The sequence below is a fragment of the Anolis carolinensis genome, chromosome 1 (assembly GCF_035594765.1).
Source record: "Anolis carolinensis isolate JA03-04 chromosome 1, rAnoCar3.1.pri, whole genome shotgun sequence".
NCBI classification, from domain to species: Eukaryota; Metazoa; Chordata; class Lepidosauria; order Squamata; family Dactyloidae; genus Anolis; species Anolis carolinensis.
The window spans coordinates 236,805,758-236,820,447 of NC_085841.1; the positions used below are offsets into that span (position 1 = coordinate 236,805,758).

At 38.4% G+C, this 14,690-nt stretch overlaps 1 protein-coding gene across 1 annotated transcript; it reads right to left on the reverse strand.

Moving 5' to 3' along the window:
* Positions 1-1,996: 1,996 nt before the first annotated feature.
* Positions 1,997-4,969, reverse strand: LOC100551850 (olfactory receptor 5G29-like). The gene has a single exon (XM_016993929.2). It carries the CDS (start codon positions 4,819-4,821, stop codon positions 3,910-3,912), a length of 912 nt encoding a protein of 303 aa, XP_016849418.2. The 5' UTR covers positions 4,822-4,969; the 3' UTR covers positions 1,997-3,909.
* Between the last annotated feature and the right edge of the window lie 9,721 nt (positions 4,970-14,690).

Consider the following 14,690-nt stretch of genomic DNA (forward strand, 5'->3'; position numbering starts at 1 on the left):
AGCCCTTCACCATAAGCCTTCACCATAAGTCTAACCCTAATCTATCCTAACCCTAACCTTTCACCATAAGCCTTCACCATAACCCTATCCCTAACCGTAATGCTAACCCAACCTATTCTTGAAGACAGGGACAACATTTGCCCTCCTCCAGTCTGCTGGAACTTCTCCTGTTATCCAAGAGTTCTCAAAGATTATTGCCAGTGCTTCTGAAATGACTTCTGCTAGTTACTTTAATACTCTTGGATGTACGAGGGATATCCGGAAAGTAAGGTTATACAATATTTTAAATACAATGAATGAATATATTTTAATAAAACTTCCATGGATTATAGCATAGGTATTACATTTTTTTTCCACATAATCACCATTCAGTTCAATACATTTAGTCATCTGTGGGAGGAGGTTTTTTTTATGCCTGTGTCTAGAAGTCTCCCACTGCCTTTTTCAGCCAGTTCGTCTCTTTGGTGGTGGTGGTGGAAGAGGGCGAGGAGGAGAAGGAAGCAGTAGCAGCAGAGCCGAAGCTGGGAACGGGCAGCAGAGCTGAGGCCGAGGCTACCTCTTAGCTGGAGGAGCTCCCCGAATTGCCAAGCCCCCTGACGAAATAGACATAAATAGTATTCTACTACATATTTCTTGAACAAGGTTTCCTTGACATCTCCACTGACCATGTACAAGGAAAGGTCTTTATCTTCATCTAGCTCTAATGCTCAATACTTTAAGACTGTATTTGTACTGTCAGGTAGTTGAGTTGCAATTATCTTTTCATCCAAGGATATGCGCACAAGGTTCATTAAAAAAAAATCACCTGAAAATGGTTCAGCAGAAAAAATGTCTATTTTGAATTTGCTATCCTTGTCAAAAAAGAAGATACCTTCAAGTGCTACTGATCTTGTGGACACAGGGCAAGTCTGGCCTTGAGTAATTTAGATGTGTTTCCCATTTCCCTATCCCATGGATTCCTTTTGAATAGTGTATGCGCTGGTAACCCCAAGGTTGGATTTCTGCAATGTGCTTTACATTGGACTACCAAGTTTGGAAACTCCAGTTGGTTCAAAATATGGCAGCCAGATTGGTTACAGGAACACCCTGGAGTGAGCATATTACATCCACACTAAAGTCACTTCACTGGCTGCCAATTAGTTTCTAAGCAAAGTATAAAGTGTTGGTTTTGACCTTTAAAGGGTCCAGGTTACCTACAGGATTGCCTTCTCCCATACAATCTGTTCTGAACACTTCAGTCCTCTGGGGGGCATCGACACCAACCAGCCAGAATACGATTCATGACTATCACCCAGAGAACATTTTCATTGGCCTCCTCAAGACTCTGGAATGTCCTGCTGGAAGATCTCTGACGGTAAATGAACTGTAGGAATTTAAAACACATCTGAAGACCTATCTCTTCCAGCAGGCCGCTAAGTCAGTAAATTCACATCTTGTGTTCATTACATTTTAATCTTCGTTCTGTGCATTTTACTATATGTGTGTGTGTGTGTGTGTATACATACAGTACAAATACATTTTAATATGTGTATTTTATATAATGTTTATGATAATGATGTGTATTAACTACGTTGTAACTTGCCTCAAACCATGAGGAGAGATGGATAAGAAATAAAATTATTATTATTACAGCACTTGATTACTTTCCAAAGGATAGTGAACAACTATATGCATATAACTAGAAAGGCATTTTGAAATAAGGATGTAATTTTATTTTTTAAAGGCTTTGCTAATAATATTCATGCTGTGTCTGCCTTGGATCTAACTTTTTAGAGAAAGCGAGGAAAGATATCAAACCACCAACCACTTTCCTGACTTTGAGAAGGGCTGTGTAACTTTCTGCATGGCCAGACTGCATCTCTGGATGGCTTGCTAGCTTGATGGCTACTAATATTAAATTAATTATTTAAATGGAATCAACATAATATGCAAATGTTGAATCTGTTATGACTTGGTATAATTTGATTCCTTACTTAACCCACTTCTTTTTCTCCCTTTGGGCTATTTTTCTAACTGATCTTAGCCAACAGTGCATATCAAATTGCTCAGTTTCTTCTCTTTCAGGAGGGAAATGATCAATTTTAACTGAGGACGAGTGCCATACACTCCCATAGTTTTGGATATGTGATGAAGGGTGCTCTTTCCTTCCAGTGTTTCTGAATATACATAATTGCAGGGTGTTGTCCGGAAATACATTTCTTGTATCTACAGGAAGAAATAATAACAGCCTCCTCTATGCCCCCATCTTTCTTTGAATATGTCATAGCAAATGACATATTTTGCAATGTTTCAAAAATTATTTCCAGACATTAATCTATAGTTCTGTTATGTTGTTGTTGTTTGTCTCCAAAGTCATTTTTCACTTTTGACAACCCTGAAGAGAACTTATCTTGGGTTTTTCTTGGCAAAATTTGCTCAGAGGCAGTTTGCTTTTTTAAAAACTTTATTTTGCTCTAAACGTGAGAGAATGTAACTTACCCAAGATTGTCCAGTGAGCTTTTATGGCTGAGTACAAATTCAAACCTTGATCTTTGGAGTTGCAGTCTAATGCTCAACCACTGAAGTCCTTATCATTTAGACTGTCCCAAATACAAATTATTGAAATACAATGTGTTGCATACTGGGTCAGAAACACCTTTTCCCCCAGCATCAATCAGAATCCAGCAGATGGTAACTACAGAAGTTTATTTACAGAAGGCAAATACAAAAGGAGAAAAAAGTATTTCCCGAAAGGCAGTAGAAAAGGTGCTATAAAATAGCAATAGTCCAAAATACCAAGATCAAAAGTCCAAACAGGTAATGTCCATGAAAATCCATGATATCAAAAGACAGAATATCCAAGATATGTGAGTGCCAATATAACAAGGTACATGAGAATCCAAGGAGTCAAAGCATAGTCAATAATCCATATCATGAAAACAGGAACTTAAGCAATGTAAAATCTATTCACCAACATAGGCAAAACGAGAGCTGTTCATGAACAAGATGGTTTCTCGAAGTTGTCCACTCTGAAGAGCTCAAAGAGACAGAACCTAATTTAAGCTCAAACCTGACCCAACAAACATGAGATCATTTTTTTCCCTGCTGGATCGCTCTTCTAAGGTTTTGCAAGGAGCACACCTTTCCCGTCCCAAAAAATGGTCGCCATAACCTTCCTTGCTAGCATTTGCAAAACAGAAGAGCATTCCAGGACGAGCGTGGGGGAAAGTTGAGTGCATGCACATGCGCAGCTGCGGGAAGGGACACCCGCCTGGTTGAGGACGCAAGCCAAGCGGCAAAGTTTGGTGGGGAAGGACTTTCCAAACTCTTTTATCGCTATGATAACTGCCTAGATTTCAATGGGGACTATATTGAGAAGTGGTATTTGGGTCTGGCTTTCAACTGCATATGGTAAATGTTTTCTCCTATACTTTGTTCATTTTTAATTCCAAAATGTAATCTACTTTCTGGATAGCCCTCATAGAAATGCAGCATCCCTGAGCAGGTGGGTAGCCATGAATATTAATAAAAATTGTAAGCATTTTTTTTAAAAAATGAGCCAGCATGGGATAGTAGTTTTAGCACTGAATTATAATCCTGGAGAATAGGGTTCAAATCCCTGCTCGGCCATGAAAACCCATGGGTGATCTTGTGTAAGTCACACATTCTTAGGCTTAGAAAACTTATGATAGGTTCACCTTAGAAGTGCCATAAGTTGGAAATGGCTTGAAGGCACATGGCAACAACACAGGGCAGTGGTGGAGGCCACAGAAAATATAGCAATACAATAATAACTCAAAAATGTGGAAGAATGACTATACACTTCTGCAGGTGGAAAATAGATGATGGTAGGGGGTTGGATTGGATGGCCCATGTGGTCTCTTCCAACTCCATCATTCTCTGATTCTCAGATTCTCTGATTCTTTGATTCTATGGGAAATGTTTCCTCCTGAGAATTCTCTTCACTGCATCCTTCACCTCCTTGTTCCTCAGGCTGTAGATCATAGGGTTCAACATGGGGATCATAATGGTGTAGCACATGGAAACAACCTTGTCTTCTTCCACTGTTGAACCAGAACTGGGCCTCACATAGATAAAGAAAAGTGTCCCATAGAATATAGAAACAGCAGTGAGATGGGAAGAGCAGGTGGAAAAGACTTTCCACCTTCCTTTAGTGGAGCGGATTTTAAGGGTGGCAACAAGAATGTAGATGTAGGAGATGATAACAATACAGCCACTAAGAGTACCTTGGGCAAAAGACAGTCCAAAAAGCACAGCCAGGTTGAAGCTTGTATCGGAACAGGAGAGTGATATCACAGCAGGGATGTCACAGAAGAAATGATTGATTGTGGCCTTGCAGAAAATTAACTGAAATGTTAAGCTGGTATGTACAGTACCATTCAGCAGCCCTAAGAGATACGGTACTGCTGTCAAAAAGATGCAAACGTTCCTAGACATAATGACTGTATAGAGAAGAGGCTTGGAAATTGCTATGTATCGGTCATAAGCCATGGAAGCCAACAGATGACACTCTATGGCGACAAAAAGCCCAAAAAACCACATCTGCGCTGCACATCCACCCCAAGAAATTGTGTTATTTTTCACTACAAAATCCATCAAGAGTTTAGGAGTCACCACAGAGGAATAGCAGAGATCAACAAAGGACAGTTTGCTGAGGAAGAAGTACATGGGGGTATGAAGCTGGGAGTCAATCCTGATTAATAGGATCATGCCAAGATTCCCCAGAAGGGTGAACAGGTAAACTACTAGGAAAAATATGAAGAAAGGGATCCGCAGCTGTGAGGAGTTAGTTAAACCCAGGAGGACAAACTCAAGCACCATGCTATGATTTTCCTTTGATATATCTTGTAGTCCTGTGGAGAAAATGAACAATTCTCTGCAAAGATTTAATATTACCTCATCATTATATATAATACTACAAATAGCACAGTATACGAGTGCCAGTGAAGCCTGTGCAACTGCTTCCGATAATTAGTTCTGAATTGACTTGATTCAAGCTAATTTGGGTTGGTTTATAGCTTGGGTAAAGAGCGGAAAGGCATATTACAAAGCAACGTGGACCAATTTGGACCATTCCAGAGAGGGAAGAGAAAACAGGCAATGTGTTTGAAATTACACTATTTATGGAAATCGGCATGCTGGGAAAATGGTGAGCTGGAAAAAACTCGGGACACACATTTTATCAACAGCCTCCAGTCACAGTACATGGGAAGAAGGGAGAAATGGTGTCAGGCCATGCTTTTAAAAATCTATTTCATCTTTTGGGGGGGGGGGGGGGGGAAAGCAATTTAATGACTTGTCCAAGAACATCTAAGTTACCAAAATTTGCAAGATGGTTGGAGGTTGTTATTGTGTCTCCAAATTTTATATACATTTAACAACAAACAATAAGAAAACCCAAAAATGGTACAGGTCTTTTGGTTCCCCAGTATAGCATAATGGGAGACTCAAAGATTCAAATTTCTGAATTTTACTCCAGATTTGGGATTCAGAACTGATGGTTCAGTCCACAGCAAGCAAGGGACCTATTCAAATAATCAAATCAGGCTGTGAACTACATTAGTAGATTCATGTAAACCATCAATATATATATATCTATACTATGGAATCTTCGAGAAAGTCCTACACGCTGCTCAGTAATAGTGTTATGATGCCAATTTAACTGTGATGACTCCATCCTGAAGACTGTTAGGTGGAATTTGAAGTATAGGGGGGGATACTTAGAACTGTCAGCAAAAAAGCTTCCTTAGCTTCTCATCAAACCCAGGATTTCATAAGATGTTGCCATGGGAGTAAAGTGGGATCATAGTGCTATACTTGTGAGACATGAAAGGGCCCCTTACTGGCTACTTCAACTTGCAGTAAGTAATTTCATAGAAATGTCATCCTCTGAATGGCTTCTGGCTGTTGCTTCCAATTGTCTTGGAAAGATGGTATTTTCTTTTTTCATTTATGGAACCAATCAACTATGATTTCAACATTGGAAAGGCTACTTAACAGAAACAATTTCAGGCTGTACATTTACTTTGCACAAATCCTAAACTGCAGTGGTTCGTTTCTGGGTGATTTTGCCCTTTGAAGGGTCTTCTTTGAAGTAATCTGAAAACAATTGGACTGCTGTTAAAATCTTCAGCCCCACTTTAAGAGTCCTAGTGATAGCTCTCCCCTTGCCTCGTTATTTCTCCAGAAAAGAAAAATATCAAGGGGAAAGAATAATTGCAATATTATAATTGAATCTTAATTGTCCTATCACTATGATTTTTAGAGGAACGTTAAAGTAATATCTCTAAACTGTGCTGCAATCTTTTATTGATCATTGCAAGTTCAATATTTTTGCCTTATCTGTTTCCTCTAACAAAAAGGAGTGCAGAAGGATCCTACATTCACATTCTGTTTGTATTAACAATAATATTATAATTATATGTGTTTGATGAATGTTAGTTATAATGAGGTTTCTTCCCCTTCCCCACAACTCCCAACGATTTGTGCCTCAATTATAGATACATTTGATTTGAATTCCATTGTCTCTGAATATCTCCCTATAGATTTCGAAATAGTAGTCTGACCTATGGTGACATTCAGCTCACTCACATGAAATCCCTGTGCAGTAGCGATTCGAATGTGGAAGGAATTTTTTTTTTGTAATTTGTACATATATAATGTGAGGGGGGTATGCATTTAAATTGTTGCACAATGTATGATGATAATAAAGTTATTCTATTCTATTCCATTGCTAGTGATTTGGGTTTTTTTTGTGTGTGTGTCAGGAGCGACTTGAGAAATTGCAAGTCGTTTCTGGTGTGAGAAAATTGGCTGTCTGCAAGGACGTTGCCCATGGGCAACGCCCTGATGTTTTGATGTTTTGACCATCCTTGTGGGAGGCTTCTCCCATGTCCCCACATGGAGCTGGAGCTAATAGAGGGAGCTCATCCACGCTCTTCCTGGGTTGGATTCGAACCTGGCAGCCTTCAGGTCAGCAAACAAACCTTCAAGTCACAAGGCTTTAATCCACTATGCCACCGGGGGCTCCATTGCTAGTGGTGAGAAACAATCAATTCTGATTTTAAGGTTTTCTTATTTTTAGGTAGTCATTTATTCTAATAGCCAACACAGATAAGTGTGGAGCCAAAATAGGGTCAAGGAAAACTAAGAGAAGATTGGCAAGCCCCTAAGAAAAGTCTTCAAAGGTTGAACTGAGGACTGAGGAGAACAAAAATATGCCCAGTGAGGACTGAGCATGGCCAGTAATCACAGATGGTGGAGAGAGTGGAATGGCCTACTGGAGTTTCTAACTAGAAATACCATGCTCATAGGTGTTGAGAACTCTTTCTTGCAGGTTTCACTTGTACTTTCAGAATTCTCAAAGTTTGGAAAAATTTCTTCTTGGACTACAACTTTCAGAATCTTCTAGCCAAAATGTTCAGTGATTATGCTGGCTAAGAAGATATGAGAACAAATTGTAAGTTTAAAAAAAAAATGAGAATTCAAATACTGGAAAAAGAATAGGTTTGTGATCTGTCCAATCCCATGAGCAAATTTGGCAAGCCAAATTTGGTTATGCACTTGATATCTTCATTGCTGCATAGGGTTCCCACTCTTGAGAGAATTTTACATATAAAATAAACCAGAAATTTCCTATCTCTTACCTATGTTCTCCAGTTTCATTTCCTCACCCATTGCGTATTCTGAAGCTTTCACCAGGCACATCTTTGCACATGTTGCAACTATGGAGCTTGCTGCTTCTTCTGTCACTGAGCAGTGTCTAGTGATGTTCCAAGGCTTGTATCATATGCAGTCCTCAACCATGAAGATCTCACTCTGGGAATCTGCAAAGTGGTCTATGGAGAATTTGAAGACTCTAGTGGCAATTGAAGTTCTTTCTGTTCCTCATGTTAAAAAACACAAATGCACAGGAGGAAATGTGTGAGATCTAAGTCATTCATGGAGCCAGGGGATGTGGGGAAAGACTATCCATGACAAATACAGTACATTTCTTAAGGTGGCATTAAATCTACTACAGTAGAGTCTCACTTATCCAAACTAAACGGGCCGGCAGAATAAGCGAATATCTTGGATAATAAGGAGGGATTAAGGAAAAGCCTATTAAACATCAAATTAGGTTATGATTTTACAAATTAAGCACCAAAACATCATGTTAGACAACAAATTTGACAGAAAAAGTAGTTCAATACACAGTAATGTTATGTTGTAATTACTGTATTTATGAATTTAGCACCAAAATATATTGAAAACATTGACTACAAAAATGGCTTGGATAATCCAGAGGCTTGGATAAGCGGGGCTTGGATTAGTGAGACTCTATTGTACTTGAAAAAAATTCTGAGAGGTGAGGATCAAAATTCTACTAAAGGGCAGGATCTGTCTTACTATCAGAGGCCTTCCATGGCCGGTATTTGTGTTTTCACTTCCTAAAATATTGTATCTTGGAAACTCTGCACACTTCATGAATTCATATGCATGCCAATATGTCTCATGTAAATTCTTGGAAAACATTCTGTGTAAAGTGCAGTGTCTGCTTATGTGGATATCTGCACTTCATAGCACCTGTGACTTCACATAGGGATTGGTCATTACAGTAAGTCCCTAATTTACAGACGAGTTAGGTTCTGTAGGTTTGTTCTTAAGTTGAATTTGTATTTAAGTCAGAACAGATACCTGTAACTCCAGCAATAAAAAAACATGTTTTGGATAGTACAGGGAAGGATTAACACTCCTGTAGTGTTTGTTTTGCTGCCTGTGCCCCTGTTCAGAAGATTTTGCCTAACTTTCTGTACCTGTGATAATTGGGTTTTGAAAAATGTGGCTTGTTGTGGAAACAAGGATTGGTGATAAAACTTGAGTGCAGACTCCTTTTTCCCATGATAACTCTTACAGGAGTGAACTTCCCATCCTAGGGATAGATTACTTCTCACTTCCCATTTTCTCACCCCTGCTCTTAGTCGAATGTAAGTGGGATGTTTGTAAGTTGGGGATTGCCTGTGCTCTTTTAAGAAAACTCAACATTATTATTATTATTATTATTATTATTATTATCATCAACTTTTATCCCAGTTTTCTCCCACGAATGGGACTCAAAGCAGGGTACAAAATTAAAACACATCTACATAATACAAAAACCCTCATCCCACACCCCAACATATAAACAATAAATCAACAAATTATATAGACCTAAATTAAAGGTAAAAGTTTTCCCCTGACATTAAGACTAATCATGGGAGCCAAAGAAGACCTTAAGACCATGACGGAAGGGAGGGGCTAGTAGGGTGTATCGAGATGCTGTTTTATGTTTTAATATGTTAATGTTAATGGTTTTAAATTGTATTTATATGTTGATTGTTTCTATTGATTTTATGTTATGTTTTATTTCCTTTGTATAATGAGGCATTGCATTTTTGCCTAAATGTATGTTGTAAGCCGCTCTGAGTCCCCTGCGGGGTGAGAAGAGCGGGATAGAAATGAAGTTAATAATAATAATAATAATAATAATAATAATAATAATGTCTGACTCTGGGCGTTGGTGCTCATCTCCATTTCTAGACCCAATGACTGCATGGAGTGCCATTACCTTCCCGTTGGAGCGATACCTATTGATCAACTCACATTTGCATGTTTTCGAACTGCTAGGTTGGCAGAAGCTGGGGTTAACAGCGGGAGCTCACTCCACTCCCTGAATTCGAACCGCCAACCTTTCGGTCAGCAAGATCAGCAGCTCAGCGGTTTAACCTGCTGCGCCACCAGGGCCTCCTAGATTTAAATTACATAATATAAATAAGCATTAAAAATAAAACACATATCATTATTCATTTAAAATCTCTACACCTTAGACCACTGAGGTATCCTAACACATTAAAACATTAAACTTGGGAGCCAAAGGTCAATAACAAGGGGGCTGAACATATCTCTTTGGGGAAGGAGTTCCAGTTCCAGTTTTTGGGACCAAGAGGAGGGCCTCTCCAGATGATCTCTGGGCTCGTGTGGGCTGATAGGATGGATTCTTAAGGATCCATCTCACCTTTAATATTAGTTTTTTTATTGTTACCATCTGGCAGACTGTATAGGATGATAAAAACAAGGACAAATAGGCTAAGAGATAGCTTTTATCCTAGAGCTGTGATTAACTATATTGAACTCTGTGGTTTCACACTGATGTGGCATTAGGAGTTGTGCACCAGTGATTGGAATATGAAAGGATGTGTGCTTTGTTTTGTAATTTGTACATATATAATGTGATTGGGAATGGAATTTAATTTCGTTGTACTATATACAATGGCAATAAAATTATTCTATTCTATTCTATTCTATTCTATTCTATTCTATTCTATTCTAAAGTGTTGCCCCCTTTGTTTGGAAACAGCTAGATGGAAAAAATATCCCTGTAAGGATACTACTGCAATGCAATCCTGAATTTGTTCCTTTCCTTCTTTTTTGGTATACGTTTTATTATGAAGAAGAAAAAACATACAATCTTCAAAATTCAACAATCGAGATACACATATTACATTAATAAATTCCTCATGCGGCTATTTCAAAATCTATTTTTTTGTTTTCTTTTTTAAGTACCTAAAGGCAATTTTCCATTTTCTAACAAATTCTTCATTGTTTCTTCCCCTTAAGCTATTGGAGAGCTTGGCCATTTGGATAAACCCAACTCATTTTTTTCCCCTCCAATCCTTAATGAGTAGTTATTTTTCCTCCTTCCAAGACTTTGCTATTATAATCCTCGCAGCCACAAAACTATATTGGCAAATTTCCTCTTGAAACAGCCTATCTTTCTGGGTTTTTCTTGATCTTTTTAGAAATCAATTTATTCCTTTCTTTTGTCACCTTTTTCCAGTTTTTTTTTTACCTCCTTACCTCTAACTTTGGATCCAGTCTTATTCTTTTTTATTCTAGTTTTCTGGACTGCTCAGTGGCAGATAGATTTATTATCAATGTAAACTGGAAGCCATGTCATACAACAATAAAGAGGAAGGCTTTCTGCAAATGCTGATCTTTTCAGGATCTTCTCTTCTAAAATGTGGCCTATATCACTTTATATAACTAAGATGTGAACACAACTTTGTGCTGTATAAAATATTAAAAGGGCCCAGTGCAGGATTAGTGGTGATTGGATGAACTCTCTCCTTGCAATAACTCACATTTCAAGTGATTTTGCAGAAGGATGAAATAAAAAGATCAAAGGACAAGGCAAAGGATGTATAAGGAAACATTCAACGAAAGTAGTTTTGAAAGTGTAATCTGGCCATTTTTAAGAAAGTGAACATTTTAAGTTAAAAATAGTTAAACTACCCAAACTTTTCCTTCTCCGACTTATTTTGTAATTCAGTTTTTTTTCACTTGATGTTTTACTGATGAACAAAAAGCTGAATATCCACTGTTTGTTCCCTTTAATGTTAAGAGTGTAGTTTCTGGGGATGAGATAGAGAAAAGGTTGCTGAATGATAGTGCTTGTATGACATTTACAAGTTCTTGGGTCATATTAAACTGCCTGCTTAGTAAGCATGGTCAAATTGTGCTATTCAGGAGGCACTTTAGACTGAGATTCTGCTGTTGAGAACTTTCTCCCCAAATTGTTTAGACCTCAAATGGCAATTTCACTTTAATGACTTCCAGTATCAAGAAATCAGTTCAATCGAAATGCTATTTGAAGATCCCCTTTCCAAGGAAACATTGTATGTTGTTTAAATGAGCCTATACTTTATATCTTTGAATGGTGATAGAAATAGTTCCCCTGGATCTCAGGATTGTCCCCACTGTCATTTTACAGTGGTTTGAACCCTTGCCAGATAGTTCTGAACAGTAAGGCAAACCTTGCCTAAAGAAATTATGAAAGCACCGTACAGGCAGTCCCCAAGTTATGAACAAGATAGATTCTATAGGTTTGTTCTTAAGCTGAATTCATAAGTTGGAACAGGTACATTTTTAAGTGTAACTCCAGCTACACACACACACTGATTCTTGACTTAAGAATTTAATTTGTTCCGTGGCCATGTTCTTAAGTCAAAATATTCTTACCTCAAAGTGAATTTTCCCATTGAAATGCATTGAAGTGCTATTAATCTATTCCGGGCCCCCCAATCTCTCAACACAAAGGCCATTTTGTCTTGGTTGTGACCGTGACTAGAGCTGGGCCATGCAGATATAAAACCCCCACAGCTATAGACAGTGAGGATGGCCATGAGGTGGGATGTGCTAGTGAAGAAAGCTTTCTGGCGGCTCTTGGCAGAGGAGAGCTTCAAAATCTAGGAGATAGATGTAGGAGATGAGGATTGTCGGACTAGTTGTTATTACATTACATTATTGTACATTAAAGCCAACAAATATGAACATTTATTTATTTATTTGTGTCAAAAGCATTGCATAAATAAGTATACAACTCATAAAATAGAGCACAAAGGGTTAAATTTTAGACCAAAAACGGGCAACAGCGGCCACATTGTCTGTAGCTTTAAACAATTCTTCCTCTGTGCATGAAGCAGGACATTGTGGGGAGTTGTTTGTTGTGCTCCACAGTCACACAAGGTGGAGGATTCTTTTAGGTAGTGCCATTTTGCCAGGTTGTCTTTTGATCTGCCCACTCCACTTCTGAGTCTGTTCAGGGACTTCCAACTTGCCCATTCTTGGTTTGTCCCTGGAGGAAGACCCTCCTGGGGGCCATCCATTTGGGATTTCCTGGAAGTTTGTGTTCTTTCATTTTGTGTGCTTTTTATTTCTGGTATGTTTTACTTCAAGAAGAGGGAGAGGGAGAGCAACAGAGGGAGGGAGGGGGGCAGAGAGGCAGGAATTAGTACTGTACTGTACAGTACGAAGAAAATGATGCTGTTTTGCCTTGCTGTTACACTGGCCAACACACATTTTGTTGCCTCAAATGGGATTCCTTGCCACAACTTGTGCTTCAACCATGTTAAATTTTACCTTTCTTTGTCTACTGTTGCATGTGAATGTGCATTTATACATTATTTGTTATTTATAAAGTACATTTTCTTATTTAAAAACACGTAACAAAAAAAATGTCATAGTCTTTTCTAGCTTGTGTGTTCTTTCTTGTTAATGACTTTTGCCAACTTGACTGCTCTCTATGTTTCTGGGCACACATATTCTGCTTTTTCAACTGTGAAATGTTGGAGCGTATGATGTCTGGATTACCACTCCCAGAAGCTTTCAACCAACATAGCCATGCTGATTGGCAGCTTTGGGAAGCTATAATCCAAGAAGTAACTTTTCAAGACTCTTTTTGAAACTTGCACCAGATCTTACACATATTGAATGCTAAAATCACCCCTCGAATACTCATTGCATTTGTGGAATCACGCAATGGTCTGATTTAGGTTCTTCTGCCATTTTGACAGGCCTAATAATTACAGTGGGTCAAAAGTTTTCCGCTTTGTGCAAAGTCCTAATTAGTCCTGAAGGATCTTATTTAAAAGGAGGCAAACAGGAAGAAAAAACATCATTGGGAAGCTGGCTACACGACACTGCTGCATTTAACTAGGCCCAAGGCAGATTGTTAAAATTGAAGTCAACAGTCTGAAAAGTCTCTGTTTCTTCACTGAGCTACAACACTATAATGCCACATTACCAAAGTTATCATAGATCTCTCATATTAGTGAATTTAATCACTTCTTTATAGTATCCAGAAAGAGGTCATTTGAGACCCTGAAAATGCTGACAAGTAGCACTTATCACAGTCTAACCCGACTGTATTGAGTTTTGGAAATCACTATGTTTTAGGGAAGAAAAAAACCTTATGATTTCATTTTGTTGCAGCTTATGACTGTATAAAAGAGACATTGCTGACCATGGTATATGCTCTCATCTCTCAGACTCTAAGTGAATTCACATAGCAATATATACTTTTCAGACACTCAAATGCTCCTGTTATAGATTTTTCCTTGTACTGCATAAATTCATATTCAATCGTCCTTACTATTCATGTCTTGTATCCTTTCAGTTTTCCTCCTGTTGCACAATAAATCTTTATGGCGTGTTCCCATGCACTCTAATGGGTGCAATTCTTTTCATAATGAGTTTGGCTAGAACTGTGTAGGAATGTGAAATGGCAGGGAGGTCCTGTTTCAGTACATCCCACCATTCTTTTCATCCATGTAGCTTGCAAACATAGAGCACTGCATCTTATTGCCATCATATAGATCAACACACTCCAGCTTCCTAATAGGTATTATGCGCAATATGGGTTATGATCCTTGTCAGGCTTCCAGAATGATCCTTGTCAAGTTTCCTCCAAGATCTCCTAATACAGTCCCCTTAGTCTCTGATAGTTGTCCCCTCTGATTTAGGGTGCATCTACACTGTATAATTAATGCAGTTGGACACCACCTTAACTGCCATGGCACAATGCTATAGAAACCTGGGATTTATAGTTTGGTGAGGCACTTGCACTTTTGGACAGAGATTTTGCAAAATGTCATTTATAACCTTTTGGAAAACCTTTTGGAGATCATAACTTTTTATAAAAGCATGACCTTTCAGAGAAGAGTCAAATACCATGTAGAGTAGAATCTTCTCTTGTGGTATACAACCAGGTATAATTATGCTAGGGCAATAGTTTCAGTTGTTAGACTAAATAACCTGTTATCTCTGATCTGTTAGGAAAACAGAGATTTGCTAGTGCATAAAAAACAGCAGTGCTTCAGAAGTGTTTTTGGGTG

Excerpts from the sequence above, each read along its gene's own strand:
- LOC100551850 (XM_016993929.2), bottom strand. The coding sequence starts at position 4,821 with ATGGTGCTTGAGTTTGTCCTCCTGGGTTTAACTAACTCCTCACAGCTG.